At 33.4% G+C, this 27,549-nt stretch overlaps 2 protein-coding genes across 4 annotated transcripts in view; one reads left to right on the top strand and one right to left on the bottom strand.

The window, feature by feature from the left end:
• The window catches only part of LOC115442510, a 44,217-nt gene extending 26,916 nt beyond the window's left edge, over positions 1–17,301 (top strand). For all 3 annotated transcript variants that reach the window (XM_030167553.2, XM_030167554.2, XM_030167555.2), the window contains exons 4-7: positions 1,490–1,625; positions 14,210–14,343; positions 15,901–16,312; positions 16,539–17,301. In XM_030167553.2, the coding sequence (XP_030023413.1) occupies positions 1,490–1,625; positions 14,210–14,343; positions 15,901–16,312; positions 16,539–16,606 (750 nt within the window). In that variant the 3' untranslated portion in view covers positions 16,607–17,301. The remainder of the gene's footprint in view (positions 1–1,489; positions 1,626–14,209; positions 14,344–15,900; positions 16,313–16,538) is intronic.
• The window catches only part of LOC115442533 (zinc finger matrin-type protein 2), a 168,988-nt gene that overhangs the window by 105,172 nt on the left and 36,267 nt on the right, over positions 1–27,549 (bottom strand). The window lies entirely within an intron of this gene.

The raw sequence follows: 27,549 nt of genomic DNA, 5'->3' as shown, positions 1-27,549 counted from the left end.
GTTTACGCCGCTCTTAGTAGTTCATTGACGTATCATTTTTGACACTAATTAGTAATCACCAATGAGTGTTATCATATGTATTTTTTGTTTTGCATTTATTTATTTCCAAACGACTTCACTAAAGGAGGAAGTTCTAGTTTCGGTAATTATTGTAATTATGTATGAAATTAATCGTTTTATCGTCTTTTTAATACTACTGGTTGACAGTTGACACGCTATTTTTCCTAATCCAATTTATTCGAAGGTTTTCTGTAAGAATCGCCTATAGATAACACCGTTATTTTGGACCTACTTTGTTTCTTTAACGTTAAATTATAAGTTATATCTACACACCTATACCCATACCATAGAAGTATGCAGAAATCTTTTTTCTTCGCATGAAGTTAACATACCGCTTTGGTTTCATCTGCTCATTCACTCACTAGTAGATACTGCTTTCGTGTATTTTTTACAGTTTTAGAATTAATATTTGCTTCAGTCTAATATTCAATAAGTTCGCATATTAAGAACTATAACGCTTTATTTGGAGTAAACAAATTAGTGGGTCACGTCGTGTAATTTTATTGTGTTGCGATTTTATTTCTAACTGGTCTATCAGTAATATTGATAGTTAATTACTTAGTCAAGCAAACGGTCTAGGCTAAAATTAGGCTTTATTGTGTGATTAACAGGCTTGATTTACGTGTTCTTATTTCCAATACATATCTACTTACTTACCTAAATCAACTATGTAAGGGTGAATATATTCAGTCTGCAGGTACTAAGTAGCACGCTATTGAAAAGATTAAACGTATTGATGTTCGTGGATCCTTCGTTAAGCTAATTAGGTTGAACCAAATTCGATAGCTACGTAAGTGTGCAAATATTACTACGTTACTACGAGGAACGTTTGTATGTGGAACAAATAATTAATAATATGCTATGTAAATGTTACTTTAGCTTCTCAAGTTTACTCAACATCAAATTTAAATATAGGTATATATTTGTTATTCTCATCCATTAATTTAAAATAATGAACTCCAAAATCACATGTCTTCTTGTCCATAACAACTGTGTTATAAATATTTGACTTTAAAAGTATTTTTTTTAGGGCCTTATTCTTAAACAGGTCTTGTTCATTTATTAACATTACTTTTGACAGTAATGACCCTTATTTACTCCTCGTGAAAAAGAACGTAAAGTATTTAAACTTTTGGATCCATCCTCCACACAACCAAGAAAGGACCGGAAAGCAGAGCGACGTATAAAGAAAATATATTTTTAGTTAGCGCGTGTCTAATGAAATCAATTTTAAAGTATATTAAGTAGGTATTTTTCTAACAACTCATCGATTTAATACAAATAAACGCATCATCCATCATTATTATCGTGTTAAATGATTTCAATATATAATATTGGTATTAAATTAATTATTGAGGTAACTATTTCTTAATAGCTACCTAGACGGTTATTTCACTGCCACATTTTACAATTCTATGTTTGTGTGTAGATATCGCGGTCGGGCGCCCGGCGCGTGGTGTTGCAGCAAGCAACGCCCGCCATGGCCGGACGGTTTCGCTGCGAAGTGTCGGCAGACGCTCCCACATTCCACACCGAACTAAGATCTGCTCCTTTGGAAGTCGTCGGTAAGATGTTCTAAATATTATTTGAGATATTTTAGTGCAAAATTTCAGTTAAATTACAATGGGATGCTCATAGAATTTGAGATATGCCGGGTGGCATTGAATTCTATGGGTTCTTAGCAAAGTTTTTGTCCGTTGAAGCCATATTTCTGTTTCCCCTTATCATTATTTAATTTCTGTATAATTAATTCAAATTATTTATTTCAGAGCGTAGTCCATAATTATTTTTGTAATGAAATGGTGCATCCAGACTAAGCCACGAAAACTTAGTTCTAGTTCAAGGTATATATTACTTAATTTGCAAGATTTTAATAATATTAGTTATCGAGTTAATTAAGTTTACAGTATTTTTTTTAAGAAGATACATAATGAAACTATTTATGACCCATTTAATTTTATATATTCTCAAAATAGTTTCTCGAAGGTATATAAAGAAGAGTCCTTTATTAAATTGTAAGATATTCGGCGAAAAAAATAACAAAAAATATATTTAGTAAAATATAAATAGTGGGCCATGTAATTGAGATAGATTTTCAACACGGCTCGTGATATTATTTTCTTGCTTCCTAAAACCTATTGAGTTATTATTTTTAAATTCTATGTCGAATAGATTACTTATGTTGCCGAAGTTATTGTAAAATCAATGTACTTAAAAACTTAAAATTTCTTTTATTTTAAAAGAAGTAATAGGGGACCGGACAGGTATTACCAAAAAATCTAAAATTCAGTTTAAAGTAAAGTTTGTAATATTAAAAATATTATCTCATATTTGTTTTTGCAAAAGAGTTGTGATTTGTATTTTTAAATAAATAAATAAAATACAATAATTATAATATTTTTAGTCTATTCTTTACGGCAAATGAAACACCAATCACGGCGCATGACGTCACACGTGGGTAAAATGTAAACAAACAGACGTCATCTGGATGTCATACGGCGTTGTGTTATTTTAATGCTTTAAAGGTGTTTTTTGACACAGAACTGCTCTAATAATTAATATTAATTTATACGGGACGTTATTACTATCTTTCAGCTTAACGTTTACAGATTGTTTAATCGTTAATCATAATGGACCGCAAACAATATCGTTGGTGCGTCGTACCTGAATGTAATAATACTTCTATATCTTTACCAAACAAATTATTTCTTGATGTACCACGAAAAGCAGATATACGAATAAAGTGGTTGCAGTTAGCAAGACGAACCTACGATGGAATGTCTGCAGACTCACCGATTTAGTTCTGTGAGGATCACTTTGATGTAAGTAAATAAAAAATAGTGTTTCGGTTTAAAATAAATCGATGAATATTTCAATTAATTAAATCATTTGTACACCCAGGGAGGTTATGGTTATGAGATGTATTTATTTATGTTTTAGCTGCCACATGATATGGAATAGAATATTTATTTATATAGAATTCTGGTTGTTACACAGTAACCTGAGCTTGCCCGAGATTAACACGGTCTATACAGTGTTGCCAGATCATAATTTCTCTTTACCCCAGGATTATTTAGAATTTAAAATTTTACCCTTAAACCAGTCATAAATAATTCGGTACTTTTTTTTCTATATCCTTATCTATGCAGACGCCACTTCTTTCTTCACTTCCACTTCAATAATTATTAATTTAATTATCTCATTTTATTAGGAACAACTAGCTGTACACGAAAATTGTATTGAATAAAAAATTATAATTGTTTCATGGCTTACAATTTTTGTAGGAAACATCTTTCTCTAAGCTCAATATTTATTACATACCGTGAAACAATAGCTTTAATACCTTAACTCGTAGAATTACCCCAAAAATTACCATAAAAAAAACCCTGCTGATTCAGTTTTACCCTAAATCTAGGGTAAATAACCCTAATCTGGCATTATTGAATCACTGTTCAAATGACAAGACTTGTCAAGTTGCTTTATCCACGTATGACGTCACACGAGACGAAATGACATAATGTAGTGTTTGCGCGGGAATTATAGCTATTTAACATTTAGGCATGGTTTTATGTACTTTTTAAGCTTTATTTTTGCAAAATACTATTTTTCTTGGCTATTTATATCCACAATGATCAATTTAAAACACATTCTGAAAATTTGTCCGGTCCCCTATTCTTGGTAATCTCTGTAATGCGGCGATAGCCTAGTAGGGTGTGGAACGGACTGCCAAGATGAATATCCGCAGGTTCAAACCCCAAGGGCACACACCTCTGACTTTTCTAAAATCATGTGTGTATTTTTTGTGAATTTATCGTTCGCTTTAACGGTGAAGGAAAACATCGTGAGGAAACCTGCACATTTGAGAAGTTCTCTATAGGAATTTCGAAGGTGTGTGAAGTCTACCAATCCGCACTAGGCCAGCGTGGTGGACTAAAGCCTAATCCCTCTCAGTAGTAAAGGGGGCCCGTGCTCAGCAGTGGGCAAGTATATAATACAGGGCTGATATTATTATTATAATTCTTGGAAATAATAATATTGGTAAAAATGACCACTTTTTTGTTTTTTGCGGAGTAAATGATCTACCATTTCTACCCATACTTATTGGGGGGCGACTGGGCGTTCACCACCGTTACGACCCGGTATAGGGCCACCTAGAGAGATGGAAAACATCGGCCGACCACCGGACCGAGTCCCTTATATAATACACGGCCTATGCAGGGCAATACCAACTAAAACTCCACGGTGGCTATCTTCGGTGCATTACGGACGGCTGCGGGCTTCCTCCGGTTGAAGTTATGTGGTTTTCGTCCGCAACTGCCCTTACGCGGTGCTGCGTAATGCAGTTGGTCTCCTATTATGAAGAGAGCTTGGAAGGTCGGCACAGAAGCAACGCGCACCTAAGGTTGCTCTTGGTGTCAACAGCCGCGTGAGGCCTTCTAGCCACCCTGTCGTCCATCCCGTGGGTCACATAAATTGTACTTGCCACGCACAACTTTTACTAACGGCGGCCAGTCCCATGCCGTCGCCTGTTACAGCAGCAGGGGAAACCTTACTAAATATATATTTTATATAAATCCTTAACAAATCACGACACAATAAATCTGATAGTTACAGTCAGTTTATCTAATTATAGATACAAAATATCAGTGTTGGACAGGTGTACAGAAAATATAAATAACGTAAAAAATAAATGGAGATAATATTTTTCGTCAAACAATGGACGAGGCGGGTTGGCGACGCGACGCTAGCAGGACGTTTAACAGTTGTAATGTACTCTATATTTTATATAGAACTAGCTGACCCGACAGACGTTGTCCCGTTTTAACTATGAATTTGCAGCTTGCATTCTGTCAATCGCTGACAGTTATTTCAAACAATTGACAGTTATATAAAATTAATATTTTCGTAAAATTTTAAAATTTGGCGCACGATTAGATCATGTTCTGGGATTAGCATGTATAGTAATTTTTATGAAAAACATCTCTCTGTGCCTCATTTAGATATTTACCCTCTAAAGACGAATACGAAAGCATGAACATTTTATTCGCGTGTATTCGTTACTCGCCACGAATATTCGCCAATTCTCGACGTGGTCTCGGTTTTTTCGGCACGATTCAAAGGATTATTCCTCTATATATGTCCCTGATATCCATTAGGAGTCGACAACGACAGCACTATGTAGAACATATTTACAGTTAATCACATTAAATAAATTATTATGCAAGCCAGCATTAAATAAATATTTCAGTGATTGCATAAGTTTTTGAATTATCGTAGGTTATGTTACGCAATAATTATTTCGATTATTGCTGATTAATATTAATGTTATTTGTGATTGCAGTAATGAACTATTAGTTAGTTTGTGGAATGCTCATCCACTTTAGTAATTGAATGTTCCAATATTAATAGATTTGTACATTCTCTCGTATAATTCTGTTATGTATGCACGTTTCAATTTGTTTATTTTCTATGATTTCTATGATGGAATGTTGTATACACACAACAATAAATATGGTCGCTATGTAGACGATATTATAGTAATCGGGCGTGATACAAGGCAAGTGTAAATCTTCTAAATGGGCCTATATTATTGGTGCCCTTGGCGCAATTTATTTTAATAGATTTCTCAAAAACAATAATAAAACATTATTTCTAATTGAATTATAAACATTAATTATCAAACAGGATTAACGTTTTCCTTATTGGTTCTTACGTTTTTGATTTGGTGGACAGGGGAATCAAAAGGAGCCTAATTAAAAGTTATGTAACAAATAATATAAATTAAATCGAAAAATATCTATTTTTTTAATTTAATTATAAAAATAAAACCTATTGCCCTTGCCAAAATACTGAGATCAATGTATGTGGATAAAAGTTTTTTTTTATTGTTTGCGTAAAAAATATTAATAAATATTAATAAATTGTATTTGTAAAAAAAAACGTAGAAAATCTAAAGGTATATATTTTTACCGTCTGGGTAATTATTGATCAAGGGAAACAAACCCAGGAGAATCACGTGTTGGCTTTTAATCGAATTTCCCCCACAATATGTAAATACTAGCCCTCGATGAAGGTGTACACTTCTAGAACATAGGGGTTTATAAATGTCTTATTAAACGCCTTAGAAGGTTCGTCGATAAACTCGTGACAACATTTAAATTTTAATTCTACATGAAACTAAAATTATATTTTTTTTGTTAATTTTCAACTCACCTGTATGCAATATACTATAATCAATGTTTATTTTTCATTTATAAGTTAAGTTTTGCTACCAATTGTTTGCAAAATTTGTAAGGGACATACAAGAGCTATATATTTTTACGCCATAGATTTTCTACTGTTAATACCTCAAATACACACGATGTCTATCATGCTCCATTTAATTCACTCACTGAAGTAACATAAAAAATGTTGGGTCTTACTTCCAATATTTTTTTGCTCGGACAAATTAGCTTTTGGGATTTTCTCTAAGCCTAGTAACTAAAAATAACTTATCATTGTGCGTATTTTAGGATTTATAAATATTTTTTAATTATCTACATTGTATAATCATTGATATCAGAATATATAACAATATTTTGTCTAAATAAATGGATCGTATCTTTAACAGAACAGTATACTTAATTATACAGTCTCATATATTTACCTTATTGGAAACGTAAAATATTATCTATTATTCTTGTATATTCCCAAAGAAAACAAGACTCATTGATGTTGAAAACTATCACATGTGCCAGTATTCGTAGACCCTATTGTAAGTTTTGAAAATAAGTCACGTAATAAAATATCAAAATAGACCCATACTCGACGTTGTCAAGAAAAATATTGTGAAAAGAACAGAATGGAGTCTTAATATTAAAGTTGAGCGTATTCGTTGCGGAATCGGATTATTTGGTTGTTGGCAATTTGATATATTAATTTGCTGTTATATAGATACCAGTATCTTTTATGTGCCATACACGAATGATTGATTATTCATATTATAATCATCGGTGTACCTACCTACCTACCTACCTATCTATTCTTGGATATTTGCAAAAATATCTTTGACTCGGATACTGTGAACATGGCAAGTAATATATGACCTATATCTTATCGTAATTTGCATATTTTAATGTCACAAATAATATTTCATACCGATCAAGACTGAATTGCTGACAAATTGTGGTTTAACGTAAAATATATTGGATATCTAGTTAAAAATATTTATCCGCTCAATAGTATATCTATAATAAATCTTGTTATCTTGAGATCCGTAACCAAAACTAATAAAAAATATGATGTATTAAAATGTATCTCGACTCCTCGATCAGGGCCCTTATTCTGTATTGTAGTGTAAACGCGTAACGCGGCCGTGTCATGTTATCTTCGAGAAATGTGTGTGGAATGGTATTCTGTAAGCCAAATTTCTATAGTCCTAAACATGATGGATTGTGTTCCGTGCTTGTTACGCACTGTCAAAATAACGTGCAGGGCCCTTATCCTGTATGATAGTGTAAACGCGTAACGCGGCCGTGTCATGTTATCTTCGAGAATTGTGCGTGGAATGGTATTCTGTAAGCCAAATTTCTATAGTCCTAAACATGACGCGTTGTGTTACGTGCTTGTTACGCACTGTTAAAATAACGTGCGGGATAGAGAATAAGGCCCCAGGATAGAGAATAAGGCCCCAGATGGCAAATGCTGTGCACTCTTACCCCCTTATTCATAGACGTTTTTTATCTAACGACCGAGTAAGGCTGTGATAACAAGTCTGTTTCTCAGTGCTGACGGCATGGCAGTCTTCGCAGTGCGTAGACGTAGGGCCGTTGTGATTGGCTAATATTGAAATACAACAATAATAACCAATCACAACGGCCCTATGTCTATTTCTCCGTGCCGTTGGGCACTGAGAAACAGGCTTGGTATCACAGCTTTACTCCGTCCTTAGATAAAAAACGTTTATGAATAAGGGGGTTAGTCTAATGTCGATTGTAGTGCGAGTTATACAACTCTACGACTATTTTTCAATTTAAGATTAATGGAACACGCTGCGTTCTAGAAGTTTCAAAGGTAGGGATTTACGAAATATTTGGACGAGAATTTGATGACGGTGAAGGTGAAACATTCAGTTCAATTTTTACAATCAACATAACTCAGATTTTGCTAATAAGAGTGTACTAGATTTATTTCTTATCCGCTGGAGTATGAAATGTACTGTCTCGTTACACGCGTAATATTCTGTATTTAGTTAATATGTATCTAGTAGGACAAGATGGCTGGATTTTGGAGATCTTGAAATAATCAATGACAAAACAATAGAGTGGTACGATGGGTAAAATGCTACGGACCCTAATATCAGTGGGTCAAAGTTTTACAAAATTTACTAGGTTTAATGTGTATTGCGACCTAAATAAGGACAATAGAAAATCAATATAGGTACACATTTTTCATGGAAGAATGAACCACAGAATTTTTTTAAAAGGTAACCCGAGGAAATAAAATGCTTTAGTTAACATATCGCGGCCAATTTAATAGAAAACAAAACCTAAGATAAACTTAAATGAACTTGAAAGGGAAGCCGGTAGGAATCAGGTTGCGTACGATTCGCCGCTGCTATGTCACTTCACATACGTAACAGTTTATTCATTTTATCGTACCAGATCTAAAACACAGGTGAAATACAATAAGCAACGTATAATCTCTTTGCAAATATTTGTATGATTATAAAGACGTCATTCATATTGCGGTTAATATGTCCAATCAGTCCTCAACACTTGCGTGTTTTGATCGTATTGCAATATAATTTATAGATATGATTATATCTGTCAAAAATATTTATAGAATTCAGCTCATTGTTTTCAAGGCTTGAAACGCTTCTTGCGTGATTATTTCCATGGATTTAATTTAAAAAAAGTAAAACTGAAATCATGCGTTAGGGATATAGAAAGGGAGCGTTCTTTGATAGAGTTAGAAATTTAATGCTGTGGTCGGATTTTGACAAGGATTGTCTGGGGAAATAAATCAACTGCATACTATAAAATAGTATTTATGTTAATATAGCAAGGGATCAGATTCAAAGTAATCTATTTATGGAAAATGACAATTCAATTTAAAAAGACTATGCTTCGAAATATAACCTAAGTTTAATTTTTGTAATGTACTTTATCGTTTCGTGAGAGGCAAATACCGAATATGTTAAATAAGTACAATAAGTATGTAAGAGCATTTCGCGATCTAAAACTATTCAAATTTAATTCAAAGAACCCTGTCACGATTACCATGGGATCAGATCCTATCCAATTCCGTAATGCAAACAACAGAGTCTATGTATCAACAAAGGATTTCCAGTAATGCGCTTAGTTTATGGATTTGAATTTTCAAGAAGGTAAATATACAAGAATATCTCCTAAATGTATAAATTGATGCTTTGGATACAGCGAGCGCGAGATCGCAGATAATGCAACTCTACTCAAAGCGCTTTTGTACACGCATTGAGCATTGAAAACATTTTTCCGTTTCATCTGTTCACAACAGTGATGCCTAGAAAAGAATACCCTTTGTTTTACCTCTGCTGTAAAAATGTAAGGTGTGTAAGATATCACTAGATATTTATTATTTTAGTAAAAGTGTGCTAATTAAGTCTAAGTGTTTCATTCAGGCTAGTAACATGCTTTTAATAGCTTATTAACTGACTTACACAATATAAAGAAGTTCGAATTGTTTTTATATTAAGAGAAAATATGAACACAATACGTGATACATTTGTCGAGTAAATATCTAGTATGAATGCAAAGCTGTGCTTCTAAATTAGGTAGAGCCAGCCGAGACCAGTTTTGTTTGTTGAATTAATGGGCCGGTTCGTCCGGAGCGATGCCACTGTTTCACTGAAAACCGACGTGAAGTAAGAGATTTGCTGTTGTGTGCTGCGGTTAGTAAGCAGGCAATATCCACCTCTTCTTTCCTTTGAAGTGAACAATGCACCCTATCAATAATACATGTCAATCATTTCGTATGTGATAGAAGATCCACAAGTGATCCGTATTCCAACGCTATTTCTGTCTTATGATCACTGAGGGCAAATATGGAGAGCAACAATCTAAGTTCCAGCATATCGTATTGCGAGAATGTTCCGAGCAGAATAACTTACAACAGGATTATGGGACCCGAAAATTTGACTTCGGATCCCTTGACTTTTATTCTATGTTCACAGTATGTAAAAGTCACCTTGAATAAACCGGAAGAGAAGCCTAAAATAACTATCGCCGTTTTATTTCATCAATAAAGCAAACAGCGCCGTTGTCATTGATTATACATTTAAAATTCGTTCGCAATATCACCGCTGCACACGCGGGTATTATATACATTATCATTTGCATTGACCTCAAAAGTATTTGTTGTACATGCCGGCTTTGTATAAAATATAGGCCAGTTTGTTGTGACGGATTTGGGGACGAAAATTCACCTAAATGGTCTGTATGAAGTAGCTGCTACGTGAGCGCTATTATATTGTAGGTCTACTGTATATGTCATGTCGTGACGTGAGGCCTACTACGTGGATCTCGAACCACGTAGCCGCTTATGTAATGCGGCTCCCAAAAAAGAATGAGTTTTCGGCGTGTTTATGCTTATACTATGATCAACTATGATGCTAATACCGTTTTGTTTGCCTCCTTTTGTCTGAAGTTTGTTCTTTTCGCTTAGCGTTCATGTCTATATTTATCAAGGGCCTTCACATGTCTTTGTCGTTGACAGTCATTTATTTTTGGAGATAACAACCATATAAAGATGCCAAAAAGAAATATCTTGTAAGTCACAAAAATTTCCTACTTTTTCTTCATTGTGTTACTAGTTTCTTTGAATTCATAAACGTTTCGAATTTTATTTCAATAGACAAATCAAGAGGTCTTGACTTAATTAACAAGATCTAAAAGAGCACCGACTCGTATTATTTTTGTGAGTTTTGATATTATGTATTAGCTTTGTTCACTGCTCCTCCAATCTTGAAGACTTTCGATTGAATAAAAGTTTTATAAAAATTGTGGATTTTTCCTGTCCATAGTTTATTTTAATCTAAAATCAAAGTGTATGCAGAAAGTTATTAATTTCACTTATGTATTCGAAAATAATCGCTAATGACATAATTCACTGCGTGAATATGAATACCAGCTAAAGCACAGTTTTCATGGTTTATGGAGTGATAAAAACGATAAACAATGGTAACATTTTACATTGATAATATGATGTTATAATTAAAATGCTCATTTCACAATCTAATAAAATTAAAAATGTCTTGTTTTGAACGTGTATAAAGTCTCTAGGAGACTTAACGAACGCCCTAAAGCTTTCCATTAAACCAAGTAGCCGCGAGCAAAGCTAAATAATTTACTAAAACAGGGACAGTTTCATACTTTGTTCCATTAAGTTTTTTCATTTGGAGTATCCGCCTCGGTAACATTAAATATATAACTGGTTTTATACGATAAACAACATAAAGGGAATGTCGTTTAATGCAGCCGTTGTGTTGAATATTTTTATCGAATCCTGGTTCTTTGTTTTAAATGTTATGGCTCAGAGAATAAAGTAAACAAACGTGCCGCACACAAAGAAAGCGGTATTAATGTGATGGCTCTAAGGTCTAAACAAACTCTACCTGCAAATAAACAGCAGTTTGATGGATTTTTCCCCACCACGTCATCTTCATTTTATTTACTTCGTAGATTTATATTGATACGTAATCCAGAATTCCATTATGATTCCTTTATTCTGAGATTGGTATATTTATTGTGTGAACGATGTTATAAAAAATACGTGTTCAAGTTCTTTCTTAAACTACTTTTACTTAGCTGCTCTAGAGGTTAAATTACTAATACGATAATGTCTTTAAGACTTATGTGAGAACACATATGGTTTGAATAATTGTTCGAACGAATAAATTAAGGAATTTGAAACGTATGAAACAAATCGATAGTTATCCTATAAGAATTGACAAAATTTTACGTCCGGTATGATAAAAAAGTAACTCTTTAAATGGTAACGGCGCAGTTGGTGGGAAAAGCAATTGTATGAGAACGTATGAAAAGTGTCACACGTTGAATAACGTAACGTCAGTAACTGTCATTCCATATTATATTTGCACTTTATAATACTACAGGAAATACATACTAAAAATGTTAAAACACCCCTTTTCTATTCCATTTGTATTAAGAATGAACCTCCGCATTAATTAGTCCCTTTGGAATACATTCTACAGACGGCCCAATATGAAGACTAATGGAAATAGATATTCTATATTTATTTCTTTTATTATAATATTAAACTTAAAAGAATAAAAACATTTGAAAAGACATTATTTTACTAGTTTACCTACTTTAAAATATACAAGAACCTTTTTGTCTAGAAAACTTTTGCTAACAAACGACATGAATCAGATCTTATGGTAAGTAGTTGTCCGGGACTACACAAATGTGTGTCTGACAAAATTCATAAATAAACTTCAGTGGTTTATTTGTATTGCGTGCGCGGTATAACACCGCTATAAGGTCCTGGGTTTCAATCTCGGGTAGGGCAAAATTATATTGGATTTACCTTATGAGTCGCCCGGCGTTCGAAATTTGTGCTCGATATGTTGATAGGCGCGCCCCGTATCACATCATGGGATGGATTGCATAGACGAATAATGGGTGCTCTGGAAGCATTACTGCCTACCCCTTCGGGGATTAAGAGGTGATGTGTTTTTTAGAGATTAAGCTTTAATCTTAATATTTATTTTGTCAGTTTCATAAGCTCCGCATTAAAACCGATATCTAAATCTGTCTGTTTCTGAATGTGACATCTGAAACGATTGACGTAATTCGGGGATTAGCCTGAAAGAGCACTATAATCTCAGTGAATTAATAATAATAACATTTTTGAACACCAACAAAATACAATATTATTCATAAAGAAATCTGTTTACATTTCAATCATATTTTAAATATATACGTCCTTGCAATCCTTATCAATTTTTTTTTTTTTTTTTAATAATACATCAACTAGAAGAGCTCTTTAGCAGGATATTATCTATACTTCTCGAGTGTATTTGTTTGTTTAAACGCGCTATAACTCAAGAACTACTGGTTCGAATTGAAAAAATATTTTAGCGTTAGATAGCCCATTTATCGAGGCAGTATACAGGCTATATAACATCACGCTATGACCAATAAGAACGGAGCACCAATGAAAAATGACGGCTTTTTTTTCTTTTGACAGCTTTCGTTTGCTGAGTAAACGGTTAAAGTTAAACAACAAATTGGTATAGAGATAGTTTGAGACCCTGGGACGGACATAGGCTACTTTTTAACCCGGAAAGATATAAAGCGGGATTTTTGTCCCGTAATACTTTTCCCACGCAGGCGGAGCCACGATCAAAAGCTAGTCATATATATATAGGGCAAAGTCTATCTGTGTGACATCAGCCAAACATTTTAAAAAAATATATTTTTAGAAGGACATTATAAACTAAGACAATATTAGTTATATTTCTCTTTGAGTATGTTTAGAATATTTTTAAAACCTACGCGCTGGTTCAATAAGCTACGCTCTGCGTTTGGAATGATTGTAAATTTCGGATCGTAATTCCCAATTTTACGAACAACAAATCATTTTAAATAAGATTTATTCATATAAATATCTACAAAAATATATACATTTTTAAATATATATTTTAGGTACGTATTATTCGTATACATAAACACATAAAGCTGTGTTATAATGTGCATGGTACATCTAAACAGTTATTAATCCTTTTTAGAAATCACAAACCTTTATCGGTTGATGATTAAATTATTAAAAAATCTAACATAATTAAAAAAAACCTCAAAGATTAAAAAAGGCGGTTTTATTTAAAGGGGGAGTGATAACACAACTGTTCAATTTTCGCTCAAGTTGCCTTACTTCTTCATGAACGTTGTCCCTCATTTTTAGTTATCAGGAAGATTTATATTTGGTCGTTATAAGAGCTATAAAAAAGACTCCTTTTCGGTACGTGGCAGAACAGCTGCTACTGTCATGTCCTGGAAAGAAAATACTGAATAAATAAACAAACACTTTTGAGTATTGGCAAATTGCACACCCTAAAACCTTCTATTAGTTCAATAATACCAAAGTACATGTTATCTTTTTGTTGCAGAACCACCAGAATGGGGTCCAAAATTGGTGTCAGATCGGTCATGGTACGGAGTGGGCTCTACACTTCGGGCTACGTGTGCATCTCCTTCATCGCATCCAGCTGCTAATCTCACATTCGCACTTAACGGCCAAGAGGTGACAAATATTATAATATATTCGTACATGATATAGATTATTTGATATTTAATGCAGTAAAATAAATTTTAATCGATGCAGTACTATAGGATAACCAAAAATATTTGTGTTGAAATCAAACTAAGCCTTTTTATGTACAATCCAACTGCGCACTTGGATATCAATTACTTATACTAATAAGTCGACATAATGACTGTTAATTAACAGTGCTGTGGCAGATCCAAAGCAGAATCACTGCAGCGGTGTCGCTCTCCGACGGAATAAATTAAACTCACTGAATCAAATGAACAATGGGTCAGGTGACTAAACGAAAAATTGCACAAACCTTTACTTTGCCTTTCTATCTTTGACGTTAATTAACGTTTCTTTTCCATGATGTCTGCTTTGTTAGATCTCTGACCCGAGAAATATTCTTTGTTATATTAAGAGAGGTGGTAAATACTGAAATCTGGTTTTGTTTTCATATAGGTGAGACGGAGCTTTGTTTCCTTTCTAATAGTTGTTATGTAGAATATGTTCATGTTTATACTTGAAGGGTACAAACAAAAGTTTTAACAAAAACTTTAATGATTGTGGTTTTGTCACGGTTTGAGAATAACATATTATACATACTAACTATATATTGTGAGGAATGTTTATGAAGTTAGGTAAACAAATATTTTAAAGGTATGAGGGAAAATGTGTAGGTACCGACCAAAGCGGACGCACCTCCCTCGAGCAAACGGCTTTGACCATTCGTACAATACATTTATGGCGCATGAGATGACGGGAACATGCAACAATTCATGAATTTGTTTAAAAAAAATATTGGTCTTTTTGAAAATTTATTCGTTCCTAAATATTCCTTATTAAATATTTTTTTTCCGTTTAACAGAGTTGGCTGCAAATTAAAATTATGTGTACTTTAGGAGGAGATGCACGAAATCAAATTAGAGAATCAATTTTAGCGGCATACACATTATAAAAAAAAACAGTTACCAAAGTCAAGATGACATATTGTGGAAAAATGGTGTTTAATTTCTTGTTACTGGGGGAGCACCTTACGCGTCATATCGTAAAATACGACAAAACTCTACACAAGGATTTAAAAAAAATTACAGTCATTTATCATTTAACGTAAATATAGTCCATGATATATATAACATCTAAAAATAAGTTATCTGACATAGGGTGACCATTTAGACGCTCTCCTGTTGAATAAAACAGGTTGATATTTATTATTTAGCACAAGATTTTGACCAAAAAATTGTATCAATTGCTAAAAGTACCTTGTCTGTTTGTAGAGAACATTGCTTAAAAATGTATGGAAGCCTTAATATAAAGTGGGTTCATAGCCTCGCTGCCGGACGTGAGTCCATGGACCTATCGTGAGGGAACAATTCCATTGTGGCTAGTCAGTTTGACGCAACCGTTGTTTTTGTCCGCTGTCATTGTCCGCTGCGTAGGCGTATTCATTAATCACAAAGCTGCTCTGAGCTGGATAAGCTCTAAGTGAACCCCCTTCTAATTCGGAACATGTTTGTTATATTCTAGCTCTCTATAATGTATGTTTTACAGATCGAAATGGATGACGTTGTACACAAATTACCCGCATGGTTCAAATGGGATCCTCCGCCCAAAATGGAAACAACGACCACTGATCTGCCCGATAGTGAATTCAATTTCTTTCACGAAGACAGTAACATTCAATATTTGGACGAATCTTATATAAACCTTCACAAAGAGGAGATAAGAAGGCCACAGAAAGAAAGTCTGAAGCCAACGTACGAGAGGACAGAGCCCGACAATAGACTGCCGTCGGTGGGGGAAGTGTCTTTCGTAGTTCGTAACGAGGCATTCGAGCGAGGTAGTCTACGGTTGACCTGCATAGCGAGCATATATAACCTGTACGCGGCACGCTCTGAACTAATTTTCGATATGGAGCAGCCAGAAGTTGCGTCCGTATTAGGTGTCCGGAATAGCTCTGTAGGTGAGTGCAATCGATACTCTATTTGACGTGTCTACAAAATGCTTCAATAGTTTATTTATGCACATAACACTATTTGCACGTGATACAAATAAAATAATATTAATAATATTCAATGTTCATGTATAAACGTCGCGAATTATGCATTTATTTAAAGAGAGTAATAAGCTGCATTTATTCAATTCTTATCGACTTACACTACATTATGTAATGCATGTGTTTCTTGCAGGTTCGTCTCCGTGCAAAATTTGTCGAATAACGGCGTTCCTCGTCTTACTGTCATACAGGATCCGGTAGTTCATCCATTCATTACTTTTATGTTAATGACTAAAGTACAAACATCTTTCGATAAGTTTTAAGTACAGTTTTGTTTTTAGAAACTTATAGAACATATCTTACTGTAGACATGTTTGTTGATTATGTTTGGTTATTTTTATGACGATGATAAAGTTGCGGAGTTAATTTGAAAGTGAACATTTTCATGCATATTATAGATTCAGGTCGATTAGGCCAAGATTTAGAATCAATATCAATATAAGTGATTATAAATAAATGTGTAAATATAATGTGATAGATTAATAAATTGCGCGTAGTGTAACTGTTTATAAAACATGCGTAACGTGTAATAGGAAATTGAATCTCAGCGAACTAAAATATAATTTACAACGATGATCTATATTTAAACGGAATCCCTAAAACATAGGGAGATATTATACCCGTACGAAAGACTGATGAATAAAGGTTTTATTGTTGGAGTACAGTTTACAAATTTTATTTAAAATATATCTAACATAAAATGATGCATTATTTTATCGAATTTCTTGAGTGTGTACAAACGCATTTAGTTCAATTTCACGTGGACACATTTCTCTTCTGGTACGTCATTCGACAGTGTTTTAACCGTTACCTATAAAATGTACATAACAATAGTATATGCATTAAAATATTGTGTAAATGATAAAAGAATAGAATTATACTATGTTGGAACTGCATTGAATTTTCATTCTATGACATTTAACTTTCTTTTTACACCGCACATTTTGGACCGAGTATTTAACCATTGACGTATATTTTCAACTGATTAATAAAGCATGAACAACACACATTAAATAAATAATAACACACTCAGACGATATTTATGGAGCAAACATTCGCCACGTTATGTACTTAGAAAAGTAATTTCCCCTTGGAAGTGTTCCACATAAGTCTCAATCAATCATAGCATTATTGAGCCCACAATAAGCAGTAGAAAATCGAGCCGTTAGCTCTAAGAAGAAAATCATTTATCGACCAGTTACATTGTCGGAGATAATGGATTATTCAAGTTGGAATGATGCGTGACACGTCCTTGTTGTTAAGTGACGCTCAAAGGTACATTATGCGATACATTTATTATGATATATCAAAATTCGATCTATAATATACCATAAAACTCTGCTAACATTTTTGTTGATGTATCGTGGTTATCATTGAATAAATATGGGTACTGACAGATTGACTTAAGACACGTAAAAGATATTTTTGTATCGAATATACGCCTGACAAATTGAGTTTTGTGACATTACATGGACGACCGATTTTAGTTCGGTCAGGTGTAATACATTCAGCCGGCTAGATCCATTTATAAAACCTAATTACTAATCTACGTAAACTCAGGGTCCCGCGACCAAAACCTTGCCATACTCATAAGTAATAAAATTTAATAAAGAACTCTAATTCATTAAAATTTACTTCCTAATATCGTAAAATCTTAGAAGTTACTGCTAAATTATGACGACACAAACTATATACACACATTTTAAGTAACATTAACTTAAACTGGAGTTTCTGCAAGTAATATATTTAAAATTTTAACGGTACAGAAATATCAAAAGTTCAAATTACAAGTTGTTATAGCAAAAAAAAAAAAACAAAACGTGCAATTTTGAAATAAAATTCTATTAGTTTGTACAAACCGCAACGTCACGACCCGTATTCGACCTGACCTCTTGCAACCTACCCCAAACTATGTAATTAAAATTAATCAGTAAAATACACACGAGAAAATGTTAAATTTATTTAATTTACTGACTTCATGCTGCAGAGCTTCAAGCTGTATTAATCGAGAGTAAAGTTAATTTGTAGTTATAATAATTTACGGATTTGCCGTTGATAGGCGCAAATTACAGTAAATTCATTGTCGAGCACGGCCGGACCTTGGTCGACTGAACATACAAAATTATTTCATGTACAATTTAGCGTTTGCATTGCAGCGACTGCTGGCTCTGAAACGGCGAACCAACAACAATCTGTTATAGTGCTTTAAGGCTTACGTCAACTGACACCATTGTCTCGCCTGTTCGTTAGCCGGCTCTTTTCATTTACCCAGCATTGATTGGACCAAATCCATCACGGTCCATAGTACGCGTTCAGCCTCCCCATTGATTATTCTGCCGCTTACTCCTGTTTCGGTAAAAAAAAAATATGAATTGCTGGTGTAACTTGTAAGACACGCCTTAACCGGCGGATGAGTTAAAAATAAAACTAGATATTAATTAGTCATTATATGTATTTATATGAATACGGTGGTTCGCGAAAATTTGTTGTTTGTAAACTGTCTACAAATTTTGCAACAGTTAAAAGCAAAGTTGAAGTTTGTTTACGATACCGTGCGCCTTTTCTGGTAGGCACACCGCTGAAACTCAGTCATGTGGTTTTCGGCCTCTACAAATTTATTGATGCGTGCGAGACCTACAATAAATTGTCACAAAATATTTTTCTTTACGAAGAATGGGAGAGATATTATGATGTGGCGACGAGGCGAGATTTCATCTAGCTGAAAGGATCAACGTCTCTCTAAAAATAATATAACCGATATGAAGGACGGTATGTGAGTATGATCTTTTTTCAAGTATTATTTTTTTCTGGTTAGAATATAAATTAAATCACTGTAAAATGCAATAGTTGGAGCAGAGTTGGAAACCAGCATCCATGGCACCCATATCTTCCTTTTTCGGAATTATGTTTAGGTATTTAAATTGATATAAGCTAACGTCCTAAGGAAACCTAGGTTTCATGTTATTGGGAGTTTGGCGACGACACGAGCACAACGGTACTCGAGAACAATGAGAAGAAGAAGAAAGGAAGATACTCGGGATAGGAGATTGCTGCGCAAAAATATACGGAATTCACTCTGGCGAATTTAATTTTGATATTTTTTTCAAAAATGAACGTTCAGAAGACAAAAACTCGGGAGCAAAATTACACAATACGACAGATATTTAAAAATGGTAACTTTTTGCAACAAGATTTTATTATGTTATTTCAGATCTGCATGCGGATAATATGTTTTCCTTTATGTTTTTTTATTTATGTATGTTTAGGGTTATAAGGTCAAAATATACATCTTAGTAGTTTATTTAGTTCTTTAATTATAATAATTACTTATATTACCATCAAACAAAGTAGTACATAAACAAAATTTATTACCTCCCAGTTAGATTTCCACACTGTCGCTGGAATATTTTGTAAGTTGTAATGAGGTAGGTATACAAACGATTTGGCTTACGGATTTCTAAATTGAGTTTTGAGCGCTTAAGCCAACCACCAAGCCTATCCGATGATTCTCAAGGGCGAGTGCTCTTTAAACCGAAATGGAATCTCTTAAGAAGAATGAATCCGTTTCGATGAAATTTTGTTCGTTGCGCAAAATAGTGAACATTTTTGGTCTTCCAGGGGTTTTTAATGTGACTCGACTATGGAGAATTGGATAAAAATTTTATTATTTAGAAATAGGTCAGAAGTAAAAATATTGATGATAACGGTATGTCTAGTTTGTTTTATTTTACCGAAATGAATTTTGTGAAAGGTGGCTATACTTAGGCATCATTCAGTAGGTATACTAATTAAATTGTTATATCCATTCTAATATAATATAATCTACAAATATTTTGTTTAAATAAATGAGAAAGCATAATACGACACAATTACGATAAGCATTAAATTCGATTTATTAAGACCTCGTTTTCAAATGACCATTCCGTATAAATTAGATTACAATAGTTATTTCTCTACCCACAATTTGAAAATTTACTCATTTTATTTTGTAATATAGCGGAATTGGTAACAAATTATTATTAACTTTAGCTTATAAAAGCCATACTAAATATTGGAAAACATACCAGATAATATAGCAGTATTTGAGCTATAAAATTTTATGAATATGTTAGCGTATCCATTGATTCGTAATAACGATATACTCTCCCGTTCCAGACATACCTATAGATATCTAACCGCAGTACAATTTTCTTTCTAGGGAATACAAATGGGTTTATATAGTATAGTTTGTACTCACGACTCCGTCCGTGAAAGCCATGAAGTCATGAATAAGTTGTGTTCATTTAATAGAGTGTGGGAACATTCTCCACTCGATTCTCACTCTTATACACAAGATACACATACAATAACCAGGAATATAATAATACGTGTCTGTACTATATACTGTTCCACTGCTGCACACGGGCCTCATCAACTATTAAAAGTGATTAGGCCTTAGTCCACCACGCGGGCCTAATACGGATTGGTAGACTTCATATACCTTCAAAATTCCTACAGAGAACTTCTTAGGTATGCAGGATTCCTCACAATGTTTTCCTTCACCGTCCAAGCAAGCAATAACTCACAAAGATTACACACATAATTTTTAAGAAAATTCAGAGGTGTGTGCTTTTGGGATTTGAACCTGCGGACATTCGTCTCGTTATTCCGTACCACACCCAACTAGGCTATCGCCGTTTTCATTAACCAAGAATGCTGTAGTTAAACCGAGTAAGTGGATTTTGCACTCCATAAATAAACAAGCAGAGAGAAAAAAAAGCAATAATGGATTTTATCGAAACGTAGCCATTTGTGCTATTTGATCTGCTGGTAAGTGCTACGTGAGATAAACAGTAGCAATAGCTTCAAGAGCTTTAAATAAAAAAATACATGGCAGTACCTAGACTGCGCTCATCACCCTAAAATATAAAATTTTTATTCTCATAATAATAACAAGTAATTCTAGTGACCAGTGTCTTTCAACTGTGAAAATAACTTGCATGCTGCACAGCAGTAGAAGTAAGTAATTGCAGTGATAGATCAAAAATAAAACTAGATCCACTTTTTTATAATACATCTACTTGAGCATTTTGTATTAAAACTAATTTGTAATACAAAAAACAGATTCCTCAGAAAGGCGATAAAGAAAGTAATATTTGGACAAATCTACCTGAATCATTACCGACGAGTAATAAAAAAAAGAGTAGACGCTGCAAATTTAACAAAAACCTTTGATGCTTTGTCGGCCTTAGGGGCACTGGGCAACCGCCAGGAACCTCAGACAGTGCCTTGGAGACCCCTTTCCTAGCATCTTACCGACGAAACTGTTCAAATCGGAGATATTGTTGGGGCTCCGCCCGGGGTCTCGGTTCGATTTAAGCTGCCACTACTTTAATGTGCAATTATTGCATTGGAAGAAGTGAATAACATTAAAGGGATAGAGGGACAATGTAATCAATCATATGAAGCATGACGGCGATTCTGGTAAGTAAACGAAGTTAAGTATCAGCTCTACCCTTGTAATTAGGTACTTGCTGTAGTGTTAATCTTAGGATTTACTATAGTTCAGGCTTTTAAAGTAATATAAATAATATGCAGATTAAGAAGTAATATAAATAATATTAAAATTAAGTTGATTCATTTTTTTTATATATACTGTGACTAGTGAGTCGCATAAGAAGATGGTTTGGTTGGGTTGCCTACTATGTTAATCATTTAAATCATAGCATAATTCATATCTTGCCAAAACATTATTACAGCTGCAGGATATTGTTTGAATAGATTAGATACAATGCGTGAATCGCATTCTTAAAATAAGATTAAGCCATATGATAATTATGAAGTACCAATTAACGCCTTCCTCTTTTTAACCTATTATGAAATCGGCAGTCTCACATCACGCTTTCAATGGAAAAGTGGTTCTTTTCAAATAGAAAATGTCGCTACGAAAGCAGAGCGTCACAGCTGTGTAGTACCTATGCTGTCACTAGTACCGCAAAGATTAATAAATAACACTTACTGTAATTAGAAATTTAGATAAAAAAGTGTTACATAAAGCAAAATAAAATGTGTTTGTTGATGTAATAAACGAAGCGTTTCATTCTAAATTATTTCAAAATGTTTTATCGGTGATACGTAGCTAATCTAAATAATTGGGATGCCCCAGAAACTAGAGATAGTTAAATCCTGCAAAATGCTTGATCAATGGGAACATCTTTGGTATTACGTGATTTAAATCACAGTTCTATTAGTTAATGGGTTAATGGGTGACTTACTTTCGCACATCAAAATATAGCTAGGTACTTGGTTTTATAATTTGATAATTGAAGAGACAAAAATTGGGTCTTGACACAGATATTTAATTTAAATCAATCTGGAACGCAGGTCATAATATTATCTTTATCACAAAATCAATTTATGAACATCGCATTGCGAAACTAAGCACAATTAATCATTATTAGTAGTTTAATTATTCGATAATGTCAATAAATGGATTCCATTTGATAATTTTTATCTCAGACGCTGAGATTTAATTAATATTTAACAAATAGTATTTACGCACTAAACGGATTACGGTTTTAAAAGATTTCAATTCTTATCTTGCTAAAACACATAAAATCTACATAATTCAATTCTTGTCCAGACATACAATACACAGCTTATATCGACCTATTATAATTATCGATCTAAAATATGACCTATTGTACACGAACCATGGAAATAAATAAAAAAAAGATTTATTTTAAATCTTCCCCTGCGGAGGCATTGTAGGGTCGGAAGTAGGTAAATGAAACATAATTTTCAAAGCAATGTAAGAAACATAAGTAATAAACGAAACATAAGATACAGCTTATGATGGCAGGGCACTTGAAGCACAAGTTTCTATAACGTAGATGGGCATTACGAAAGGAGTTTTAAAAAAAAACGTGCCTATCATCTCAAGCAGTATGCTTATTGCTGTAAGTCCTAGGATGATACTGTGTTGAACCGCTAAAAATACTAATTTCTATAAATATGAAGGTCTATAGTTTATACGTGTAGGTATAGTATATTGGTTGAATACAACGGGTAACTAACACATTTATCAAGACAACTTCATCGACTATATTATGAGCCATGTTGCCAATTTTCTGAACAAAATATAATATTCCACCGCTGTCCACGTAAATAAGATTAGTGTAGAGAATGCTTTCTTTGAAAATGATACGGCAATGATACGGATAGGAGTTAATTTTGGTTATTATTTGAATTAAATTTTTTATCATGTGAATTATAATGTTATAACTGAGAGACATGATTAACTAGTCACCAACTTAATTAATTATAAAATAAATACAGAGGAATATATATTGTAAATAAATGAAAGTTCTTTTTTGATAAATATATAAATCCAAATTGAAGTTGTTTAAAATTTTAGCAAATAAAAATATCATAGTATAAATATTATATTTATTATTATTTACAGGTATTATGAAATAAATGTTTATAACCCTGTAACATATTAATTTTTCATTTAGCTCTCGATAAACATTAAAACACGCATTTTATTAATCGTTTTTAAGAAATAAAGCCTCGAAACTGTCGACCCACGTCAGTCACCGATGCCATTCCCAGAGTATATGCGACATATAAGGTCTCTGTTTATTATGATGCGGGATATAAACAGGGTGACAGACACATCTACATGGATTACCTAAATACATTTATAATTCATAATTTAATATAAATAGCTGCAACTAATATACACGTACTCAATAAAATTTCTTGTTTCTAAAGACGAACCTCCTTATAATCTTTCCCATTTAAACCCTTCAGGCATAAAATTTCAAAAGACCTGCTAGTACGCGTTGTACAAGCAAGTCATAAGCAAATTTCATGCGGCCAGTTGTTTATGCTAGGCGCTGCTAATTAGAATTATGAACTTTATTAAGTCTTTATTTTCAAACACAATTGGGCACCGCTGCGATAAATTATATAATAAATGATTTTTTTAACGAGCACGCCAAAGTGACCCTTCTGATCCTAATGTCAACTGACGAGTGACGTTTACCCCTCGGAAGTCCAATCCAATTTCAACATTAGATTTGTTTTATGGGAAAATTTACAATATGCTTAGCTATTTATTGAACGGTAAAAATGAATATTATAACTGGTCAATTTTTAAATTTATCTTTTCGGGGAAACGTAGGAAGATTATGGTATATTGGATTTGGATGAAATTAAGTAATGATTTAATTGTACTTGGTAAATCAAGTAAATATGTTCATGTTCGTATTCAACCTTCATCGGAGGTCCTTAAATAAATAAATAAACCCTTTAGGGGTGAGGTGAGTGAGTAGGTATAGTGGGATTGCTAAAATAGGACCGTGTATATGGGTATTATATAAAATAGCCCCGAAACACATGATGATTATAATCGGTATAAATGTGCATTCTAACTATCTGTGGTAATGCGCGTCACTGGTAATTTTCGATGTTTAGCGGAACCTCGTACCCGTCCCTCACACTAATGAAAACATACAAATACAAACACTGATTAAATATTATGTAATATATTATCTGATATTATCTCATCATTGTCATTGTAAATAAAACCTAGTGTTAAATCAGTTGAAAAAAAAGCTGGGTGTCGATTACTGGACATCACTAGTGTCGTATATAGGATATTTAATTCGTAATTATTATTTATACAATGTTATCTTAAGATAAGGCTATTTCCTATTGCAGCTCGTCATTTTTATCATATAATCTCACTAAAGTGCCAAAGATCGGCGCCGTTACAATAGATAACATTATGATAATTCGATAAGAATTACTAGTTTTAAGTACTTCAAAGTCCACTAATATTCAGATGACTCTTGATTTAACAATCAATTTAATAAACCTTCCTACGAATAGAACTCTTTACTATAACATTACAATTTTCAACTTAGGTATGACCATTCAGTCAATGGCACACGATTGTTATATCAAATTTTAAATCGACAGGAAATAGGATAACATCAATAAAATATTACGATATTATGCTAAATGCTACAATTGGCACAATTCGGACAGCCCAACATTTCCAGAGAGTTTATAAATGTGTGATGTCGCAAACACCTGTATCTAGCAAGCAGCAAGTCCTGCGGTTATATCCACCAACCGCAAATAGACGAGTTTCCATATACTGTCCTCAGTATTCATAGCTGCGATAGGTATCATCGAACCATACTTCAGACTAAAAGCTGTCGTCGACTAGACCACAATCGATGGGCGCCGAATTGAATCGGATTTATTTCGTATGCGCTGTGATAATTATTGATAGTAAATATGTAAACTGATTTATTAATGCAACTCAATTAAATTTGAGCTAGCCTAGTTGACGCCAAACATAATAATTAATTTAAATGTCAAAAGGAACTATTAGCAGCTAAAAAATATACAATCTAATCTTGTCTTACTTATATAGATATAATAAATGGAAATGTTTATGAAAATATTTGGATGTCTGTTAGTAACTAAAAGTAAAAGCAATAACCACTGAATGGATTTGAATGAAATTTGGTATAATATTCTAGCCTAGTATGTTGCTATCGGGGGAATTTTTAAGTAGGTGGGTGGCGTCTGGTGGTATTGTACAGATAGCGTTTTCACGTAGGCGAAGCTGCGAACAAAACCTTGTATATTTAAATTTAAATTTGACAACTATGGGTTCTATTTAAAGTTGGACATTAGATTCTACATTATAACAAGTTTAGCAGTCAGTTCAATATTCAAAGAAGGGTAAACATTTGGAATACGCGCATGTGACAGAGTTTTGATAGTTTCGGCACTATTATTTAGCACTCAAATATTACTAATATTATTCATTCATTAATTTATAGTCAATTCCTAATATCGTATTGTTTAGTGATCGTATTTTTTTACTGGTGATTTTGATTTTGAGCAAGTTAGAGATCATTTGGCCGAGTGTCTCGGAAAAAATTCACAGTTCTTGCGATATTTTTACTGGTGGTAGGTCTGTCATATGTGAGTCAGCCTAGGTGGGTACCACAACAAAAAAGACAATAAATCTTTTTGTTAGAAATCCGTTAATTTCGTTATTATAATAATAATTTGAATATAATAAGGAAGTCCCTATTACTATGACTATACAAGTAATAATACATTATCTTAACAGTTATATTTGCTTAAAAATATCTTTGCTGTTACCTACATAACATTACCGTTTCATACAATATTTGTACAGTTGCCAATTTGGCATAATAATGCACTTAAATAACCAAACTTATGGACGCTATTGTAATTATGTGTAGAAATTAAGTTCGCATTAAATCTTTTAGGCACATAAGTTGTCCAAAATATGGCTGGTTACAATGTTATGTAACTCTAGGTAACAAATCGCCATAGGAGACTGTGAGGGAGACTAGGATGTTTCTAAATTGGACGCACACACACCCTTTATCCCCGAAGAGGTAGGCAGAGGCATAACTATTCCATCTACTTTAGGTTAGGCGAGCCTAACGCCATATAGGATACAAATACGAAGCAAGAAAAACCGATATCACTTTAACCTTAATCGGAGCTTGAACCCAGTCCACAGCAGGGCATTCGTACCACAATACAATTACGCCAACAAGGCAAGCGAATTGCTAGACAACAGAACTTCGGTTGCAGGTGACGTGAAATAAACAACTATGTATTGTTACATCGGTATCACTCACCAACGCTTTCAAACCTAATTGATACAAGGCAAATTGCTCATACTACTGACACGCAAATGCCACGAACTGTAATTTAAGACCTTAACTTCTAAGTAATTTTTGTCGAACTTTGAAGCTGAAATTAACCTTATATGTATAGCAACTAAAACAAAAATTAGAAGACACATTTAGGAAAACGAGCAATTCTATTACATTGTCCCCCCTGTTATTCGAGCAAAATTTCTTGTGTAAATGACGCTCTATGATCTATTTCTATGTGAAGTTATTAATAGGGTATTTAAAACTATTAAACATACCTGGAGAATAATTATTTCAATCAACGTAGCGTGATATAGGTAGACATTAAGCTTAACAACGATTAATCGTTAATACCTAATGATATCTAAACCGAGTAAAACTGAGCTATCAGGCATTCCATTTACAAAGCTATAGTGTTATTTCATAATAATTATCTTTGTT

The sequence above is a fragment of the Manduca sexta genome, chromosome 26 (genome assembly GCF_014839805.1).
Source record: "Manduca sexta isolate Smith_Timp_Sample1 chromosome 26, JHU_Msex_v1.0, whole genome shotgun sequence".
In the NCBI taxonomy this organism is placed as follows: domain Eukaryota; kingdom Metazoa; phylum Arthropoda; class Insecta; order Lepidoptera; family Sphingidae; genus Manduca; species Manduca sexta.
The sequence above is the reverse complement of the archived record's forward strand: the minus strand, read 5'-3'. Positions and strand labels throughout refer to the sequence as shown.